The 22,089-nt window shown below is 47.1% G+C and overlaps 1 protein-coding gene across 1 annotated transcript in view; it reads left to right on the forward strand.

Moving 5' to 3' along the window:
* Positions 1-22,089, forward strand: part of LOC119462519 (ABC transporter G family member 20-like) — a 62,316-nt gene that overhangs the window by 34,665 nt on the left and 5,562 nt on the right. Inside the window, exons 5-9 of the mRNA XM_049672175.1 lie at positions 4,907-5,019; positions 7,942-8,012; positions 12,681-12,769; positions 16,970-17,146; positions 19,934-20,020. Coding sequence (XP_049528132.1) covers positions 4,907-5,019; positions 7,942-8,012; positions 12,681-12,769; positions 16,970-17,146; positions 19,934-20,020 — 537 coding nt within the window. The remainder of the gene's footprint in view (positions 1-4,906; positions 5,020-7,941; positions 8,013-12,680; positions 12,770-16,969; positions 17,147-19,933; positions 20,021-22,089) is intronic.

Raw genomic sequence — 22,089 nt, forward strand, 5'->3', positions numbered from 1 at the left:
CCTATAAGTGCTTATTTTCAATATCGGCGCTTATATGAACACTATTTACTCTCAAGTTTCGCTTTCGAGTGCACTTAGAGACCGTTATTCATGTTACCAGGCAACATTGACTGTTCGTAACTCTATGGGGTTCAACCTAGTCCTCTACTTCAACCAACTCCTGGAAAACAACTGCTAGCAGCATTGAAATGGGAGGCGCCGACCAGCACACGCCGCCGCGCTGACATGGCGCGAGCGGTTAGCGAATACGAAACCGCGGAGAGCCGTCAGAGGAAAGGAGAGTGAAGAGCAAAAGAAGGAAGAAAACTGTGATGCGCAAGCGGCTTTTGTTTTGTTTGTAATTTACTTTTTAAGGTGCTCACCGCCGTCGAGCGTTCCTTCTCAGTGTACAAGATCATTCTCAGTGACAAGAGGAACAATTTTGAATCCAAAAATCTGGAGATGGTGGTAGTTTGCTATTGTTTCCATAATCTTCACAGTGATTCTTAGACTACGTTCCGCGTGCTCTCCAAATATATTTCATCAAACATGTGCACTTCAAATGGGCGGAAGTGTGTTTGGCAGTGTTGGGACGTTTTGCCTTTACAATTCCGATAATGTCATTGTATATGAGAAAATTGCCAGAGTTGTACCTAACAGTCCTCATGTAAGAACATGGTAATTTCTTAATAAATTGTAGTCTCTCTTGTATTTATTATTTGTCTGTTTTTGTGGTGCCTTAATTTAATTTCGTCAGGCAGACATTAAGTATCGTTTTTTTAATCAGTATTCCCAGCTTTCAAGTATTCTTTTTCATGTCTGTTTCACCATATGCGACGCTCGAGTACAGTGGCCGTTGAACATGAATATGAGCAGTGTGCTTGTAGAATTAAGCCAATTGATCGTCATTAGTCCAGCAGTTTTATGGGGCAATTGCACGGCTATGTTCAACTGTTGGCGCCTTTGTGCCATCATACACAATAACATTTCTTGTTTTATTGTCGTAGATACAGGTCGCGCACGTCTTCGTTTGAAATAATTTGCATTTATGTAAAGATTTATTGTGCCTATATTTACGACGTTGGAGGCCTAAAACGTTGTTTTACATGCCTATTTTTGGCGCCTAAAACGCGCTTTTTTATTGCCTAAAGATCCGGTCTCTACTAATAACGCTCCAGCCCACTTGTATACGTACTCTATTGTAAGAAGAAGGCGCATTTAACCCACCTATTTGGAACGTTGCCTACACATTACACATGCTGGGCCTCTAACAGGTCACCGAAGATGCCGGATACACAAACAGCGAGCGTCGAATGACGAACAACAATAGGGGGAAAACGAGGGTTCAGTAATTATTTACAACGTTACATTTAATACAAGTGCGTGGAAGTTTCATGGCTCATTACACTAAAAATTATCCCTATATTCACGGAACTTGAAGTGCGTATTTCGTGCCGTTGTTTCAGGGGTCTGCGAAACAATTGGTGTAACAGCATTATTACACGTTGGGACGCTTGAATAACTTTCTACAAAGGCTGCAACGAACTCACACAGATTAAATATTTATCGCTCGTCCCACAGAACAAAATGTAAACACCGTGACTCACTTAGTTTACCAGGGAAAGCAACTAAATGCCTTGTATAACGCATAAACGTTGGGAGAAAGCAGGTATTTAGTAAATATTTTAAAGCACATAAGTAACCTACACAGTTCAAACTTTCGGTATATATCAAACAAAAGTGACCCCCATTTCTTCGATATACGAAATATCTACCTTTTTTGCTTCTGCAAGGGAACGTGTGCTAGTGTAACTGTTATGTTGAAAGATTCTAAAAATAAAATGGACAGACAACGTGACAAGTGACACATGCCGATAGAAAAAAATTCGAGGCAGTGTTGTAATGGTATTCTAATGGCTATCCAACTTCGACAGCGTCGTTTTCTTCCTAAGCCATGAAGCACATATCAAGAACAGGACACACACGCACACACGCACACACGCACACACGCACACACGCACACACGCACACACGCACACACGCACACACACACACACACACACACAAAACAAAGACGACACAGGACAACCCTTGATAAAATTATTCTTCACCAACTCCGCCAGCCGTCAACATTCCTGAAGATCGTTTTCATCAACATATCTAGGGTAAGTGGTGATTGGACGATGAAATTTGACAGCCTCTGGACATGTGCAGGGTGTCCCGACTATCATGCGCACCAAGATTTTAAAATATGCAAGCTGGACAGAACCAAGGTAATGTTGTTTGCCCTCGCTTGGAGACACTCAGATCATTTCTTGTATTCCGCCTAATTGCATAATTAGTCTTCATCAACATATCTGGTCAAAATAATTCATCGAATACTCAAATATAATTAGATGACAGGTGTCAATGAGAAAATTGTAGAGCAACACGAAAAACTCCCCATACAGCTTTCTGTGGCTCAATACATGCTACACAAAAGTTCTTCCGAGCGTGAAAGAAGCCTGCGAATACACGCAGGGTGCCTCGAGCGGCCAGTCACGTGGCGTATGGGGCAGGTGCCACCTCGGTGGATACGCGGCGGTGGCTCAGTCAGCTAAGGCGCGCGCTGCTTGAGCACGAGGTGGCGGGATCGAATCCCGGCCGCGGCGGCCGCATCTCGATGGAGGAGAAATGCAAAAACGCCCATGTGCTTGCGTTGTAGTGCACGTTAAACAACCCCAGGTGGTCAAAATTAATCAGGAGCCCTCCACTACGGCGATCGAGCCTCATAATCAGAGCTGGTTTTCGTACGTAAAACCCCAGAAAGACGAAGGATACGCCTATGGCCGCCGGTGGTTACTTTCTGTCTCCAAGACGCCGGCGCCGTCGGGGCGTCGTCACAGGTACTTCCTGCGCGCCTGTCAAAACCGGAGTGCCTGCAGCGGCCACACGCACGTGCGCTGCGTTTGAGGTATTGAGCAGCATAAATCTGTATCGGGAATGTTTCATTTTTCAGGTGGAATGCGAAAAATAATCTGAGCATCTCCAAGCGACAGCAAACAACATTACCTTGGTTCTGTGCAGCTACATGACATTGGCATATTTTTAAATCTTGGGATACCCTGTATATAAATTCAATAGTTCCGGTATTTCATAATCCAGCAATTTGATGACATAAGGCACGCTATCGTTGGGCGCGGCTGATTATAATACTTTGTAATCACTCGCCCTTAGGTTAAATATACCAAGCTAACTTTAAGTTTTCAATTATGATTAGGTCGTCCCAAAAAACTGGGCATGATGGAAGCAGCGCAACGTGAAATTTGTTATGACGGGAACTCCTCAATCCTAGGCTTCTCTACAATGCCAGTGTACATGTATGGCGCACCCCGTTGGTCGTCTGCAACAGCTCCTCGCGGCGAAGCACAGAAGACAATCCTCACTGTCCAAGCAAGTGATACGTAATGCAGAAAAGTGTTACTTAGTGCAAGGCTGATGAATTCAGAAAGAAATGCATACTAGTAAGACCACACTTAGAATACGCGTCCAGCTTGTGGGACCCCCATCAAAAATGTCTCATTGATAAAATTGCAGCTATACAGAATCGTGCGGTGAGGTTTATATTAAAACAATATTCCCGGGGAGCTAGTGTCACACAAATGAAAGCCAGCATTGGAATCAAACCTCTTGACAGAAGGCGGAAGGAAAACCGGCTATAAAAACTCAACTCGTATGGACAAATTTAAATATAAATAAAACCTTCCCACTACATCTCAAGCGGGAGGGATCACAGCTGTAAAATTAGAGAAATTAAATGTCGTACAAATTACACGAAACACTCTTTCTTTGCAAATACAATATCTGGATGGAACACTTTACCAGAGGAGGTGGTCACAGCTGACGGTGTCCACTTCGCTCATCTGATCAACAACTTGTAATTAATATAGTTATTTTTGCACTATGCTGTTTTGTGGTTTGTATAACAGTTTCTGAAATTACGAATGCCTCGTTTTATAATCATCATATCTTGAACTGTTTGTCTGTTTTGTTTTTTTATCATCTGTACCCACTCTCCTGCTGTAATGCTTCGGCGCTGCAGGATATGTTGTAAATAAATAAATAAAATTTGGCATTGGCTGTTGTTTTGTTGGATTTTTCAGCGTGCAGCCATATGCGCCCGCTTTCAAAAGTGTGCGCCTGTGGGGCAGGGAGGGGGGGGGGGGGCAAAGGGCACATTCTGCAACCCCGGTAAATACGCCTATGGCTGCACCGTATTGAAAAACAAACAAACGATACAGGAAAGCACGCTATTTCACAACACGGCGAACGGGCGATCTGTGCAACATGTAATGTACAAATTTTTTTATAACCGTTACTTAAGGAGCCGTTCCTCAGTTCAGAACGGTGAGCTGATCTAATGTGTTGGATTGAATATACGAAGTGATGGACCTGAATTTTCACACCTTACAGTGTGCAAATATAGGTGCCGTGAGGTGGCAGAAAGCTGTCAATCAAACGCAGTTACAGAAACCTACTGTTCCTGAAAGTGTTTTACTAAGACCGCCATAATTCCGCATAACAGATCGTGTACGGGACCAGATATAGAGTCGCCTTTACTATAACTTAACCTCCGTGTGCTCGTGAATACTTTACGTTAATGAGTTGCGATGTGTTGAAAAGTCAGCAACAGTTGCGTGTAATAGGTTGCAAGTGCCGCAGCTGCTGTTTGCTAGTAGACTTTCTGTTGATCTTGCTTGAGTGTATTCGGGGCGCCTACGCACACGAGCATTGCACTTTCATTCTGTACGTTGCCGTTTTTAGGCGACGACATGCCCGATGATGTCGGCACACAAGGCGATGCGCGTAAATTCGATAATTCGTGAGCGTGCTCGCGTATAGAGTGGGGGGCAACTGTCGACGCAGCCCTGTCTATTGGTGCGCGCAGACTACACCATCCGCAACACCCTGCAGTTCGAGATCGCCGAGGCGCATAACAGGTACCTGAAGCTGCTCTCCTACAACTTGACCAGCTTGAACTTCTCCGTCCAGACGATACGGGTGAGTGATGAATGCAGGGGCGACGCCAACGTTGTCCGCTATAGTCGGTGGCCCTGTTCCGTCGCAGTGACAGCTCTTAAGATAACAAACAAATCAGCAGCGCGAGGGAAATGTGACGGACAAACAAAATGAGAGTAGCTGTCTGTTTCTGTATCGACGTGATATACGTTCACAACAGAAGCAACAAAGAACTATGGGGGCACCTAAGCAATTCTTGTGATGTGTAATTGCGAGAGCATTACTTGTCGCTGAGTTTACTGCTGCGTTATGTTTCCGAGTGTAATGTTGCGGCTTATGAGTTTTATTTGCGCAGTCCTTTTCTTTTTCGCTGAATTATTTGCAGAGTTTATTAGCGGGCAGTTTATTAGTGCACATTGCCTCGCTGCAGCGGCTCGCTCTCCCTTTCGCGCTGTCGCGGATTTTTGCGGTGAACGTTGTTTCGCGGCGGCATCTCGCTTCGCTGCGTTGCGGTTGTCTCGTACTTTGTCGGCAGTGAAGTGGCGCCTCAGGCCACGCTTGCTGTCTCGCCTGATAAAGTAGACGCGAGCGATTCGACTTCGGACGATGAAGACACCGTGGCGCCGACAGTGGCGCCACTCCTATCGTGCGCCAAATAGTGAATCGTCCGCCAGCCAGAGCCCAACCACTGCCGCCTATTGCAACGGTATAGCAGCTGTGGCGGTGGGGCAGAGGATCGGATCCTCACTGTGGCCACTGTTTTTTTAGTTAGATGAAGATGACGTATTTTGTTTGCCGTTTTTCTTTCTGATGACGGCGGCGTCGCACAATGAGCCAAGTAATGCTCTCTCATTAAAAAAAAAAAAAAAAAAACGAGATGCCATAATCGCAGGTAATCACACAAAGCAGGACAAACAGTTGCCTAACTATCAAGGTTTCCACGTGTAAAAATAAATAGTAGCTCCTTTCTTCATGAACAAACTTACGAAACATTCCGTATCCGCGTTTTTCCTTGAAAGAGCGTTTATATTCCACTGCAGCAAGCGCTGCTTGTGTTTGCGTCCGGACGACTTGCTGCTGCACCACGAATGGGCCGCGAGGAAGAGCATAGTTGCTGGGCTAGTGGATCAGAAGTAACGACTTCAAGTGAACTCGTCCCTCCTCTCATTTGCCTTTGAACCACGCGTACATGATTTTTCGCAATGCGCGTGCACGCCCAAGTTGAGCCACAGGCCGCATGGGCGACGCGTCCTCCGGGCCAAGCGGACCATTCCAGTAGCGACCGCTGAGCGTTCGACGGTCACTGACACGTGAGAGTACAGCAGTTGGTCGGCGAAGTCATGCGCCTAGCGTGAACGCTTCTCCGCCTGCACTTCGTAGATGCAGCCGAACGAGTTTGACTGCTCGGTGCGATACCGTTCCGTGGTGCATATAGCAGGATTTAGGTACATTTCAGCGACAAAAAAATCGGCTATTGATGGTTGAACAGGGGAAGGGTAGTTTTGACAACTTTGTTTCTAAATGGTATTGTGGCATTCAATCAATAAAAAAAGCGATAGATGGTACAAAAATTAAAAACGAAACAATCGAAACCAACACTATCGTATGAACACAGTTCGCGAAGTAGGCCTGCATTATTTTTACCGACATAGGTGTTTCAGGGGTCGGAGATTTTATTCGTCCATCTTGCTTTGTCATTTGATTAAAACACCTTAAGTGACGGATGTTCCTCCATAGCAGGTTTAGCCGCCAACATCTCAAACCGGGGTAATAATGGCGGCAACCCTATCGCGCGGGGGTGTCAAACGTGCTGCGTAGGTGCCTATTACGGGTCCTGGTGAGTTCAAAAGTTTTCGTTGAGTCCACACATTTCAGAGAGATTCACTGTCACCTATTCACCACGTAGAATATGTGGTCTGACAACTGGACGCGCGTTCTGGCGTCGTGGATGAGAAGACACTCAGAGCTGCCCACTGAGTGATGCTGGTCTGGTTGTTTCCTCTGTTTGGACCCACCTGTGCGCGCGCGAAAAAGAAATGAAATTGCAGTCGTGCCCGAAATTTGTCAACGCAACTATCACTCCCAAAATTGTAGAAGAGCAGGCCGGTTGTTAGCGGTTCAATTATGGTGCTCGCAGCGCGTGCCGACAGGCTGCATAGAGTGAAACAGTTCTGTCTTCCTACTGACTTTATTTGCATAAAAAATTGAATATATATATATATATATATATGTATATATATATATATGTGTGTGTGTGTAGTTCAAAAAATAGAACTAATAGAATAAACTATATGTAGTTCAAAAAATTCTGTGCGGGCTCCGGTTACTCTTTACTTCACTGATATATATATATATATATATATATATATATATATGCCGGTGGAAGAAGATAAGACAGAATGCAAACAAAGGAACAGCGAGTGCGTTCACCTCTTCATGCAAATATCTTGGAACTCAGCGCTCCTTCACGCTGAGAAACGCTGTCGAAATCAGCTCCATAGAAAGAATACAGGCATCCGTCTGAAAGCGTATGATTCGATGTAAGCATAAATTCCTGTCACTCTAACGCGACTGCCGCGGTCAAACACGTGGCTAAATAGCGGAAATATACTGGGTGTACTTTTAACACTAAAAAAAAATCCTAGAAAATTTACTTCACTTACGTCAATACAAATGAATTAGCTGCTCACGCGTACGTCATTTGTGAGAAAAACCAAATCAGTTCATTCACTAAATAAAATGAATACAATAATTAACTTCTTAATCACGAAATCGTAAAACTATAGAAGTTTCTCTTGCGGGTAAAACATTTTAAGAAGTAACGGCGCGAGGTCAGACACAGGACAAAGGCTGCTGTGTCCTGGTTGTGTCTTCCGCCTTTGTCCTGCGCCTGCACTGAGCAGCGTTGTGCGGTTCCCTGGAGTGGCTGTTTCTTCTCTGTGTTTCATCTCTCTTCGTGTGCAGTTCACGGATCCTTTCTACAAGGCCTTCGACTTCACGTTCCGGGAGTTCATGAGTCCGGGCATCATCGTTTCGTAAGTCGCCTGTGCCACGTCCTCGCAGTCTTCCCTGTCTTTTTGTCGTTCGCATCATAAACACCGACATCGCGCGCAGGTTTTTGCCCGCTATCCAGGAGGCAATATTCATATACTGCACCCCGAGCTGTGCATCGGGGGGCGTAATTGGAGCGCGTAATAGGTAGGCAATGTAAAGCCTCTCTATTTTAAAGGGGCTTTAGGGCAATGGAGGGTGCAGCTGAGGAAGGGGGCTGAATTGGCAAATAATTATTCGTCAAAGTGAAAAGGCGGCGGGCGGCTTTAGCTGAGTACTATGCTCCAACTACAGCAAACACAAAATGCGGACAGAGACACTACTTAAGACTGTTTAGGGGTGGGAATGCGAAAGCATTATAGTCCCTTTGGTGAAATGTGTTTTTCCGCGCGTTCCTTCTCCGCGCAAGCTCTCGCCTGCGTTCTAAACACACCAAGCGTCTCAATGCCCTCGCTTGCTCGCGAGGAGTTCATAACTCGAAGGACCGATTAGCGCCGTTCAAGCAGACATTAATGCTTTTTATTTTATAAACTCATTTTATGCACCCATGACGTGGCGCCACCTCCTCCTCATTGGCTGCACCGTCACTTGTCCAATGACGCGGCACTTGGCCACACCTTTAGTCAGCCAGATGGCTGCAACGTGACGTATACGATGACGCACGCGCTAGGCACACCTTTAGTCAAGTAGAACCGCGTGGAGCCCGGCCGTGGCGTCGGGGAAGTGTGCTCGTCTCGCACTCCCAAGCCCGGGTTTGACTCCCACCCGGACCTAAATTTAGAAAATTTTCCTTTCAAAGCCATTAATTTGCATGGTTCAGAAGAACCTCCCTGAGAAATTTGACCTCAATCCCAGCAATGTTTTACGTGTTTTTACTTTTTGCGCCGCCGGCCATTTTTGGTACCATCATTCGGTCACGCCGCCGACTACGACGGGTTTTCGCGTAATTGGGCATATAATGCTTTCGCATTAAAAAAGAATCGAAATTAGTAGGAGGGTGTCCTTAGCAAATCTTAATGACTTAGGGTGCTTTAGAACGTGAAGGTCAAATGAAATATACGTTAGAGACGTCGCCCTTGAGAGAATGAATTGAGTTGAATTCTGGGGTTTTATGTGCCCAAACCACGATTTGATTATGAGGCACGCCGCAGTGGGGTACTCGGGATTCATTTTGATCGCCAGAGGATCTTTAACGAGCCATCAATGTACGGGACACGGGCGTTTTGCATTTCGCTCCCCTCAAAATGGTGCCGCCGCCGCCGGGATTTGATCTCGCGACCTCGTGCTTAGCGGCGCCCCTAGAGTGGTACATAAAATGTTTTGCTGATAGACACGCGCAGCGCCCGGTATAACTGCTGTAGAAATACCCACCGGGGCCGACTGCGATAGGGCGTGGCGGTCCCGTCGCGCGTTCCTCCGGCTCCCCGAGGTGACGGTAGTCTTCCACGGTAATGTATGCCGCCGATCAAAATAAACGTGTGTGTGTGCGTGTGTCTTTCTTCGGGACGACAGCCGTCGCCGCTCAAGAGAAATAAAATTTGCTTATACCTTCGAACTAAATTCTGTCGTGTCCACCTTCACAGTAGTGGAATGGTGCATGATTTTTTGGCAGTGTTATTTTAAATAAAAAATTGCACACTCCTGTTTTTCTGCTCGTTAATACAAAATAAACACCTAAATATGTGCTCTTTCTATGTGATGTCGTACGAGTTGCGTGGTGGACATTTCAAAAGGAACTAAGAAGAATTAGAGTTGCGCGGCGAGTCACCGCTCCGGGTGCCACTGACCCTATAGTGACGGCAATGCTCGGTGCGTACACAAATGCGCAGTTGGTGCATCATGCGAATGCACTTTTCACTTTTGTAGAACTGACTCTTAAGCAGGAGACACACGGTACGATTCGACGTCCGATCCGATGTGCGGCACCGCATGCTCCGGCATGCGGCATACGACGATTCGGGGCACACGGGACGGGCATCCGAACGAGCGAGCGGCGCCTAAGCTCCGCCCAGATCTTGCGCCCCAGCTTGTACGCTCGCAAGACTTCGAATCCTCGTCGAGAAATACAATATAAACAACTTTGCGCAATGCGGCTTCGCTTTACGCGAACACTGTAACTAAAATTACGTCTTTGTGAGCGACAAAACACTTCGCAGCGGTGTGTTCTCCACTGGCGGCTCCGCCGACAGCCAGCGATAGGGCCGGTAGGCCTAGCTCGGCGGACGCCACGGCCGACGGCTCTTGCCATCCAGTCCGAGCTCGTCGAAGTGCGCTTATTTTTGCCAACGCGATTACCACTATACACGTAGGTTACCCGTAATTAAATACAATTGCATTACTCGACGCCGTCGATGCGAAGGGCAAGCGTGCAAGCTAAGCGAGTAGCCTCGCTCAGACAGTCGGTGTGTGCTGTCTACCTGCGAAATGCTGTCGCATCGCGGCTCCCGGCCGTTCTCGCAAGTAGCCGAGTGCTAGTCAGTGTGGCCACGACACATAAAAAAATAGTAGTAGCTTTTTTCGCGAAAAATCTGTAGAAATGAGTAGAGTATTAATTTTAATTTTTTGCACTCAGTTTAGGAGCCCACGATTTCAGCGCTTATATTAGTACTCTGTTGTAGTATTGTAGCTTCTAAGAAATTGTACAAATATTGACCCCGAGGTTCTTGGCGATACTTTTGAAAAACCCGGGGATCCAGAGAGCCATTCTCAAGCAGAAATTTAAAAACAGTGAAGTCCTCCGATGGCCTTTTCAAAGACGTCAGATGGTAGTTAGTATCTGAAAGCTTGAGAGTATAGTATCTTCCAGACAGGGATAATTGGAGATCGCTGGGAGAGGCGTCCGCGCTGCAGTGGACGATGATGATCAAGAAATAAGAAAACATGAGTCCCTTATAGCTTATGCAAATAAACTAAAAACGTAAGTGGGGTCCTATTCTCCTACAGAACAGAGTAGACGCTCGAAGCGCCGCATGAAGAGAGTCATTGGTTCTGGTTCGATAGTTGTGGTTTCATAGTTGTGGGGTACGGTAGTGCATCCTCTTGCACACAATCACTACGTCACATTTTCCCCACATTGCTCAAAGACAGAGGTAGCGCCACGTTTGAGAGTCAGGAAACGCAAGAGGGATATTAACCACGGAGCCAACCGGCGTTTTTTTTTTTTTTTTCGCTCGCTAGGTGGCATCACATTAATATAAACTCTGTACTGAAAAAGTAGCAGCTTTTGCTTTCGTTTCAGTAGAAAAGCAAGAAAATCAGTAGATTCAAGCGCTTTATCACTGAATCAACAGAAAATTTTACAAATCAGGAGATCTACTAAATCAGCAGCCGTGGCATCACTGCTAGTACTGGGCGCTGCTTTGCAGAACAGGCACAGGTTCGAGATAATTTACCCAATTGGTAACTATTTCGCGTCAGAATCGAATTGTAGCATTGCTGTTGCAGCCGGCTTGAAAAAAAAAAGTTGTCGCAGTTTCACCTGAAAGGCGAAGCATCAATTGCGATAGCAAATTTGTAGAGAGCTATACGGAGTAATGATACTAGCTTTATCAGCTGTATAAACTTGGACATGCAGCAGCACCGGCAACACGCAGAACTGTTGTCGACGCCGTCGGCGTTTTGCCCGCGCTCGCTCAAAATGCGTGCGGCGTTGGTGACTGTTGCCGGAGCCTCTGATATAAATAGGCACTTGGTGCCACAGCTAAACGTCGCCTCCCTTCCCTCCCCCTCCCCACGGCCTCTCGCGCGTCGGAAGAAGGCGCGTTTGCTCTACATATATGGTGATTGTAAAGGAGGAAAGAGACGCCTACTTCTGCAGCCCTTAAGGGAGCACGGCGCAGAACGCGCGTTTGTTCTCCGCCGTGCGTTCACTACCCGTGAAAGCGCGCGTCCCTCGCGCCCTTTCACTCGCACATACAGCGTTCGGCGGCGCGCGGCGACGATTTCATCTCCATTGACGTCATACGGAACCTCACGGCGACGGCGACGCCGACGGCAGAAATCTGCTTTTGAGTGTCCATATAATTGCTATCGCAATAAAAAAAAAAGAAAAGGCGACGAGAAACCGGCGCGCCGCTACCGCCTCTCTGGAGGGAGCGTCAGAGAACGTCACATGCCAGACGCGCTGTCATTGGCTGCGGCCAAACGACGGTGCGGTTGTCGGAAGCGTCGGACGGTGAAAATCTGTCCAGTTTGTCGCACGCCGGGCATCCGATCCGGCGCGTCGGCACGGCAAAACGCCTCGGTTCCGGCGCGTCGGACGCCGGATCGGACACCGAATCGGACCGTGTGTCTCACGCTTTACCCGCCGCTGTGGTTTAGCGGCCATGCTGCACGTTGCGCTGCTAAGCACGAGGTCGCGGGATCAAATGCCGGCCGCGGATGCCGCATTTATAGATGTGGGCGAAATGCATAAACGCCCGCGCTTCATGCACTTCGGGCACGTTAAAAATCCTCTGGCGGGCAAAATTAATCGAACTCCCCCACTACGGCGTGCCGCATAATTCAGAGCTGCGACTCTTAATTAAAGCTTTAAGAGTGGTTGGTTCCCGACTGCAGACAGTTGTCATTGGGCAGCGCGCAGAAATGTTGCATCTTCGGCTTAGTGTGATCGGCTTTCTCGGATGACGCCGTTTCTGCTTCTCTACCGGAAGGACGCTGTTCGCCATGTCCATGTCCCTGACGGCGCTGTTGCTCGTCGCCGAGAACCAGGAGGGAATCCGGGGACGCTCTGTCGTAGCCGGTACGTCATCGTTCGCTCACCAAGAACGAAATAATTCAACTCTCATGCCTGTCGATAAGCTTTACCAACAAGATAACGAGTTGGCCAAGGATTATATGCGCCATGTGCGCAAAAGTACTTGAACAGCAGCGTCCAGTCTCGGGCGATATAGTGCCGTGCGATGGCTCACAATCTTTCAGCCCTTTGGCACCTTGGCCTACGCCAGCATCTCCATGCTATAATTCTGTGCCAATGAAATGCAAAGCTGTTTGGGTGGAGCGCGCGCGATAGCGCTCCTGAAAATAGTCCCACAGTTTCATTCGTGGTAAGCTGTGGCTCCGCCCGTCACCGGGTCGAGCTTCTCTGTCGAAGAGTTACGATTGAAGCACGACTAGAAGAGAAATGGCAAAGAACATCATTGTGAAGCCTAAATCGTAATGTGTTCCATATTATGCTTGTGGAGCAAATTTATTACGCACAATAATGTGAGCAATAAATTTCCGTCAATTTAGTTTATGGCGCCGCGTGGGGTTTTGAGCACTCCTTGTGACGCACGCACGCGTGGCACCTTTAGGCCGTTTCGGTTAAGTATCGGCTTCATTTGCATTTGACTTAATGCGTTAACATTCTTAGGGTACATCATGCACTTTGCTGGGGCTATCTATCTATCTATCTATCTATCTATCTATCTATCTATCTATCTATCTATCTATCTATCTATCTATCTATGTTTGTATCTAACCGTTTTCCTGCCTACAGGGGTCACTGACTAGTCGGTGATCTAACCGTTTTCCTGCCTACCGGGGTCACTGACTAGTCGGTGGTCGAACGGTTAGTGCATCGGACTCCTCAGCTGAGGTATAAGAGGGTTCGAAAGCAACCCTTGGACCGCCTTGGGTCCCTGAGTATGTGGCAGTGTGTGCGTACCGCTCTTTAACGAACCTCTGATACGCCGACATGGGTCACTGTAGACGCAGGACTGGGTATAGTACAGCTTTTATTCGAATATGCTCTATGAGGCCGACCTGCAGTGCTGGGTATGTGCCACTCGGTCTGTGCTGGTCTCCGATGAACACATTTGATGCCAACTTGAGTCACTGGATACGTGCCAGTACGTGTGTGCCGCCCTTCTTCGACGCCAACTGTGGAAACTAGGTATGTGCCCCCCGGAAATGTGCCGCCCTACAATGACGAAAAAAAAGATCCCTTAAGTTTATCCGATGCTGAACAGAATCGAACCCACATCACAAAGGTTCCTCAAGGACATCAACCCGATGCATTAGCAGGCTGCGCCACAAATGCACTGGGCATGTGCCGCTGTTCAGTGAACCTCTGGCCAATTTGTGGGTCACCGAGTATGTGCCACTGAGTGTGCGGCAAGCCAGGGCGCAATTATCGGCGTTCAAAGGCCCGTCGTGCCTCTCGTCTCGGAGGCCACGCTCGGAGTTCTCGGCAGGGCCACTAGATAGCGCAGCGTGTCCCGAAAGATGCTCGAGTAAGGATCCCGGTTACCGCTGTGTCACATGCTGCGCGACTGGAGCGAAAAAGATCGGTGCAGTCGCGCGCGTCGCAAGGCGATATTTACTTCAGAGGGCTCGTTTCACACGATTGCGATTTCAACAATGCGGCTGGTGCGACGCCCAGGGTTGCTTGCCGCCAGATTATGTGGCCCACGCCGCATAATTTTTCAAATTTAATGAAAAAAAAAACGTGTGCAACGTGATATTATTGACCTGTCTTAAATAAGAGCAAATCATATGCGTGTTTGGTAATTAAAAAAAACGCTTTGAAGTTTAAATTTGTTTTGGACGGCTACACAAATTACAAGACCTGTCAACGAGCCCCAGGCACGTACCCAAGGGGTGGGGGGAAGGCCCGCCCCCCCCCCCCCTTCCTCCGAAATTAAGCGCCATACCCTCCCCCCCCCCCGCCTCTCCCGCCTACGCCACCACTGCTCTCACACATTCCTAAAGCGCCGCCAAATCAATCGTGAGACTTTACAACTATTCGACGATCAACACTGGGCTGCTGTTACAGCATTATTATGGCCCAGGTGTGGAGCGATCGCTGATTGGGTCAAGGGAAAGCACACTGAGGGTGTCAATCAGATTGATATTCTCCCAGCTAAAAAATGGCGGAATGTTTTCGCCTTTCTCATTATATCGATGTTTGTTTCGATCCTTAGCGCTGCAGCTTTCTCAGTCGGTGCCGCTGCTGCAGAACGCATTCGCTCTCTCGGTGCGTATTCTTCGTACCGGCTTCGTCTGTGTAACTAGCGTATGTAGTAAAGATGGTGCATACTGTGTCAGACAATAATTAGGCGCTGTATTTTGTATTCTTTTCTGTGCAATCTTCACTTTACTCCTATTTGGACTTCGTGCTTCCTTGATTAATGAATTTTGTTACGATCTTGCGTGAAATAGGGTAGGAAGATGTGTCTTTTTTTTTTCGTAGTCAAAGGTTTTGTAATTAGCTCAGTGCTCCTTTTTCTTCTTAATTTACGGCTGTGTATAACCGACGAAGTTGCATTAAACGATTTCCGAGTATGAAACTTCGTCTGTGGCAGTTCCTTGTTGTCCGTTTCGGAAAAAAAAAATTGTTTTTCACACCTTTTGGGTGGCGGTAATTCTCGGCATCTCCTGCGGTGTGATTTCAGGCCAGTTTTCTCATCGTTCTGTGCGCGCGCGATTAACTCGAGATGCGTTCAGCTGTGTGCGCCGTATATTGCAACGGTCACGCGCTTCACTGGTGCTTCGCTAATTCAATCTTCTTTGTTTAGACTGATCCAGGGACCAGGAAAAAGATTCGGTTCGTAGTCAGCTGGTCTATTTGCTCGTGGAACGAGATGGAGGCAGCAGAAAACGCCAGTCGCGCCAGAAAACGCCAGTTGCGTCTAACTTTTCCCTTTGCTTCATTATTTCTTCGAGTGACGGCTCGCGGTACTCCTCGCGAGTGATCCTCGGAGCCATATACCCGCGATATATATGGGTTAGATAAGGTGGAAAATAAAACCATGCGACACAGCGTCCATTACCAAACCCTGACATAACCGTTGAACCCATGAGCAACATGAATGTCACCCGTTACCTCGTCTGATTTTTCTCTAATTGTACACCACTTTTCGTGGGAAATTGGCAACGGGAAACAAGAGTCGCAAGGACTTGAGAAATTAGGCGATCCACTAAAGGGGAGAGCCGAAGCAATAGTCGAACAGGAAGGAATAAAGACACTAACAAATTTACCGGTTGTTTGTGAAAAAATGTTTAGGAATGAAAATCTTTTCGTTTCGAGAGGAAGTAGAGAAAACGCCGCCGGAAGTGGAGAATGATTCCGTGTGTTTTGAATGACGCTTCTACAGTTATCAGTCGTAGCCGCCTCTCTACTGTGCTTATGCGAGTGTCGTTCTAACATTTCGCAGTGGGCGCAATACCTCCAGAAGCGCAGCGTCCTGCGCTCTACGCGGTCACGCATCGTTGCGCAACTTCCCAAATAACAACACGAGTCGGTTTTGGCACTTAACCTGGTCGAGCAGTAAACGAGGGATCCAAAAGCAACGGGATTGTTCCGCAAATATTTCTTCTCTATAACTCTTCCAGAGCTAATTAAAAAAAAACTTTACTAAAATCTTAATTTTACACTTTCGCTTGTTTATTTGTTCTTGGCAGTGTCCTTCCTGCGGTTCTTTCCTGCGCAAGTCCATTTGATATGGTTCCTTGTTTGCCAACTAAAGGAGAGGTGTATTTCACAGGTGTACCTTTCAGATGCACCTTATTTCATTTCTCTTTTGCAGGTTTACGCGCCGTAATTTTGTGGCGAACGTGAGGATTATTCACGTTTGTACTAGTAAAGCTACCCCCCCCCCCGTCATTTGCATAGAAAAGTTACCTTGGGTAGCATTTTATGTATTTGTGTTATGTGTTCTATTTTATGTATGTATTCTCGTCCGCGTGTACTTGTGCGCGTGCGGATGCGTACTTATGATTGTGTTATTAGTGGCAAGCAGCAGGCGAGCCGTGGCGCCGTTTTTCTTCTTTGAATATTTTCCAGACAATGCGTTAATTTAAAAATAGTATTCGTTCCCCAAAAGCTTGCCCCGTCAAGCAGGTGGCGCCAGTGTCCGTGCACCGGTCTGAAGTTGCAGGACTTGCATGGGAACTTCTCCGCCGTGTGTGTACCTCGAACTGCGCTCGGGACAGACGTGCTTTGTGCGTGGCGGTGCAGGCGTGACCTCGGTGGAGGTGATCGTGGGCCACGCGTTGGTGCAGATGTCCATGGCGTACATGCAGACGGTGCTCATGCTGGTGGTGTTCGTCAGCGTCTTCGACACCCCCGTGCGCGGAAGCCTGGGCTCCGCCTTCGTCATACCCGTGCTCATGGCGCTCTGCGGCATGAACTTCGGTATGTGCACACGCCATGGGGGTCATACCGTCTGCTATATACACGGCATGCCGAGTGTATCACGAAGGGGCGTCGGTGGCAACGTCGTAGCCGTGTATGAATACGCTCAACCAGTGCATAGCTTTTGGAGTGTACCGATCCTTCGCAGGAATGGGAGCGCCAGGTGCACATCCCTGGCTCATTCGCACCCAAATTTTGCACAGAGATAGAATTTCGCAGTGAGTTTTGTTCAGTACTATGTCGGCGGGACATTACCAGTTTCGTTCTGCAATTAATGAATACGAAGTAGGTGTCGTCTGCGACGACTCTAACCATGTTGATTCCTGGGCAAGGATCGGCGGCGGCGGCGGCGGTGGACGGCCCTGGTTTCGTAGGCGGAACAGGCAAGTAATAATGGGCCCACAAACGTCGTGTTAAACTAAATTCGCTGCAAAGTGCTATTTCTGTGCAAGATATGAATGCGAACGCGCCATCGTCAGTAAGCTTCCTGCCGCTTTTCTGCAACGATCAGTGTTGTTCTTGCCGCCCGCAACAATAATCACCGTCATTCCCTTAGTCACTCGTGGCTGTGTTGCGCGTACCGTGCTTTTCTTAAGCGACGTGCGTGTATGTAGCGTTCTGTCATATTCTGGTCAAGCAATCATTGAGAATATCGCGTTGATGAAAACAAACGTCCGTATAAAACTTGCCGACGATTGTAATTGTGCAGAAAGTGGACCCTGGAAGGGCGTAGCACTTATTCCCCGTTTCGAACCATAGAGTTTCCTGTAAAATTGCAAGACGGCAGCTCCGGCCAGATTGCAGCTCGCAGGTACGCCGCACGCGGTGCTTCAGCCAGCGTGATGGGATGATTGAATTCGCCTAAGCTTCGCTCTTCAGCCTTCAAACGGCTTCGTGACTTTGCAAATTCACAATTTTCAACAAGATATTGCATTATAAGTGCAACAATTTGCAACGATCGTGCATGTGCGCAGATCCTTATGTCCTTCGTGTTGCCAGAAAATTACGAAAAAAAATTTAGGATGATAAAGAGCGATAAATAACATGTTTTCAACGTTTCTGTATTTATCTAATGTATCGATAGTTTTGTTTATTTTTTATTGTATATCTCCCTTTGTCTTTTTTTTTCTCCTTCTTTTTAGACGTTTAAAATTTTTTGTCGCATAGTCTATATAACACTTGTATTTGCATTTTGTAAGCATATATTTGTTTCTAATTATCTGTTACATTAACCTCGTGCTCTTTAATATGTGTCATTCCTATGTTTGCATAACGTGTCAATTACCAGATATTTATTTATTCATACACTGTATCTATTTCATTTGCTTACATATTGAACTTCAATTATTGTAAGCACCTTTCTTGTATTTCGTTATTTGCTTCATTAACTTCGTGATATATTCTGATGTATGTCGCTGCTATGTTGCCATAATGTATTAATTACTACATTTTTAAATTACTAATAGGAGGCCCCCCTGACAGTTCTTGTAACTCCGGGACCTCCTTCTGTACTAATAATGAATGACGAAAAAAAAAAAGAGAGAGAACGTCCTACGCCACGAGTATGAAGATAATGGAAATCCGTGTACTATATTCATCGTTTCCATGGTAGCTGGGCGATGATGACGGTTAATAACGACATCGTCTTTGAAACTGGGCGCTTGAGCTATAAGCACAAAGTCTGCTTGAACTGATCATGTTTTGCTACATCTATTGCGGTCTAGCATTTTGCCTAGCTCTACTTTACATTGTTTCTCTTCGTTGAAACATCTATCTCTTTATTGAAGCTACCTATGCCTCTAGCGATCCCGTCTCCATCTTTTCCCTGTTTCTTTCACCAATGCTTCAAACGCGTCTCGTGCTTATATCGACTGCTGAGACGTTAACGCTTCCATCAGTTTCGAACCCCAGTGCTTCTGAAAGCTGGACGTTGCCTAAAGGTCGTGGCTAAGGCATTCCATTGGCATACCTTGGCATTCCATTGCAGTATGTTTAGTTGTCTCCTGATTTCGTTTCTTTTTCTTCTTTTTTTTCTGTTTTTTTTTTTTGTATAGAAGGCGCATGCAATTTCGAATATTTGCTCCGGTATGTTTCCGTCATCAGGCAGCTGGCGAATTCCGGCTCTTTTGTGCCGGAATTCTGACAATTTCGACAACTTTGTGCCCTCTGACAATTTTTACAGGAAACTGCATGCTTTGAGAAGCTAGCGATAACAGTGCGGAGTGTCAAGTTTACCTGCGGCAACCGTCGCTTAAATTGCAGAACAGCCTGCCTTCATCTCGATGGCGTAACGCTATCTACCTTGACAGTACAAACGTTTGCGATCACTTGTGCCCCCTTGGGCAGAAAGACCCACGGGCGCATCTGAGTGGCATCGATATCTCTGGGAGCTCGTGAAGTTGTACGATGTTCCATAAGAACGACGCTGCTCAAATGCGACCTCGCATGCTGTAGCCGTATGGGGAAGCACTTCCTGAACGGTGAAAAATGTCCATGTCTTCGCAGGTTGGTAGTTGTTTGCATCACGCCACGCATACTCTCACCGCTTTCACCAATGCCCCGAACATCTTGACACTTCGCATTAACAGCGTCGCAATGATTAAATGTATTAATCGGAGGCCGTTGCGATGTGGGCGGCTATCCGCGCCATGCATGCTGGCAGTTTTTTTTTTTTTTTTTTTTTTGCATTAGCGCTTGTTTTTCCCGTTCTATAGTGTCACTGCTGCGTGTTTCGCAATGTTATAATTTCTTCAACGATGTACCCAATTGGCCCAAACGCCCTTCCAGGGTTCCTGACTTCGTCGATGTCCAAGGACGAGGCGACGGCCCTGCTGCTGTCGATGGCCGCCCTCTATCCGGCGCTGCTCATGGGAGGTGAGTGCTTCGCTCACGAACTCGGCGCTAGCTGCGCGGTGCAAGTTTTGTGCCTCACAGCTAGCGGTATGCTGAGTCCTACGCACAGAACTATAGCGCCTAGCTGTGTGCACGCGCCTACTTGATCTCTATTTTAGAAACCGCGTGCTGTACCAGTTACAGCCCCGCGGAGGTGCAGTGTCTTGCTTAGCGCATATGGTGGTTCATGGCACCACGCACGTATTCGCTAGCGCGCTAATGACTATCGCCGTAGCGCTGTAGTCTCTAACTCGTGCGCGAAGCGTGCATCATGCAATCGCTATAACAATTTAGTTTAACTAGTAAGGCTGCGGTCTGTTTTGTCACGCGTATAAGGAACATGCTAAACACGTGAAAAAATATGACTTAAAGGAGTCGCAAATATTCATTCATTCATTCTTTCACCTAAATAACCTCAGGGTCCTATTCTAGCATTAGATGGGGTTAGGTTTACAATAAAGCACGAAAATGTGCACAAATTGTTAAGAGCAGCAACAAGAAAGCTAATAAATGAAAGAACATGCGTAAAGTCAAGCGATGAACAACGGGAATTTAAACGTGGTTATTATTAGACGTTAATAAGGTTCGAGCTTCCGAACAAATGTATTATCGAGTCATTTAACGCAAAGCTATGTGAATCTCCTGACGTAAAACTTACGGAACCGCCGATGCAAGCACCGGGTGCTGACCCGCAGCGTTGTCTGAAAAGCCCAGGAGGTCAACTTTGTTCGCTTTCAAAACCAATAACATTGTCTACACTCAGCGGCTTTTCTTATCTAATTGGCTGACAAGGGGCGAGGAGCACGCTCTAGTGGAGAGGGGTTCGATGGGGCCAAGCCAGCGCAGTGAAAATAGATAACCGGATGAAGAGGGTGGTGCCGGCGTATGCGATTGGTCCGCTTCCCCTTGCTTAGTTTGCGGTGGCTTATCGGAAATCGCGGCGGAGTGCAACGGACGGTTAAGAATGCCGCTAAAACAGATCCTCAGCATGGACGAGTTGGCAGAGCGATGTCGTATGCATGCCGAAAGGGCTCGATAACGTTTTACTGCCACGCAAAAAGGTTTATCATGCGCAAATAAATACATGCTCACCGGCAGGTGGGAGTAGCGAGGGCATGAGTAATCGGCGGGCAGCCATCTTCTATTCCGTTCGGAACGGGGCAGTCTGTGGCTATTCAGAAAAAAAGTCAGTTTTGTTCGGCATATTAATGAATCTTTAACGCGTGCATGTCACTCTGACGTGGTGAGTCCCCACGGTTATGTGACGTCGCGTGAGAGACAGGCGAAGTAGGCGCAGCCCGAAAACTTTTGACCAATAGCAGAGGGCTAATGACGAAAAAAGGCGTCGAATCAGAAATAATAATTTTTCTTTTGCTCGGTTTATTGGTGCATGCATAATCAGTGTGTGCACGTCATATCAGATGGGGAGCTATTGCGGTTTTCGGAACGTCGCATGACAGACATCCGAAGTGTGGGTGGCCCGAAAATGTTTTGACCAATCGCGGAGGGCTGTTTGCAGAACTGGAATAGAAACAGTTCGGAATAGCTTAACGCTATAGGGCCCATGGTTTATTGCGGATACAGCATGTCAAAGCAGGTTATATTTTAAAGACGAATAGCAATGATTAGTGGGGAGTAATTTAGAAGACTAACGCCTGGAAACATAACTTTGGCTTTAAAGCTTCATGCTTCGTGTTAACATAAACGGGTTATTGAAGCACGGGTGGGCCATGTCTCAGACGTGATGAGTGATGACCTGTTGTATGCAGTTCTTGAGTTGGCTGTGTAATGGAGACCCACCGGTTCCAGATTACCTCCGCTCTTTTACTTATAGAGTCAACCGCTACAGTAAATATTGCAGTATCGTGACCTTGTAATATTCGGTGACAGGTGTGCGCTGCCATTAGAACTTTAGGAAACAGCCTATAGACGTGGTAATATCTTAACACCAGAAGGCGCGAGTGGGTGCAGCTGCGTTTGAGGCGACGACACGTGACGCGATGTTCAACTAGAATACATTACAAACAGACCTAAGCTTCATGACTGGCTTC

Source organism: Dermacentor silvarum, chromosome 8 (genome assembly GCF_013339745.2).
Source record: "Dermacentor silvarum isolate Dsil-2018 chromosome 8, BIME_Dsil_1.4, whole genome shotgun sequence".
Taxonomy (NCBI): domain Eukaryota; kingdom Metazoa; phylum Arthropoda; class Arachnida; order Ixodida; family Ixodidae; genus Dermacentor; species Dermacentor silvarum.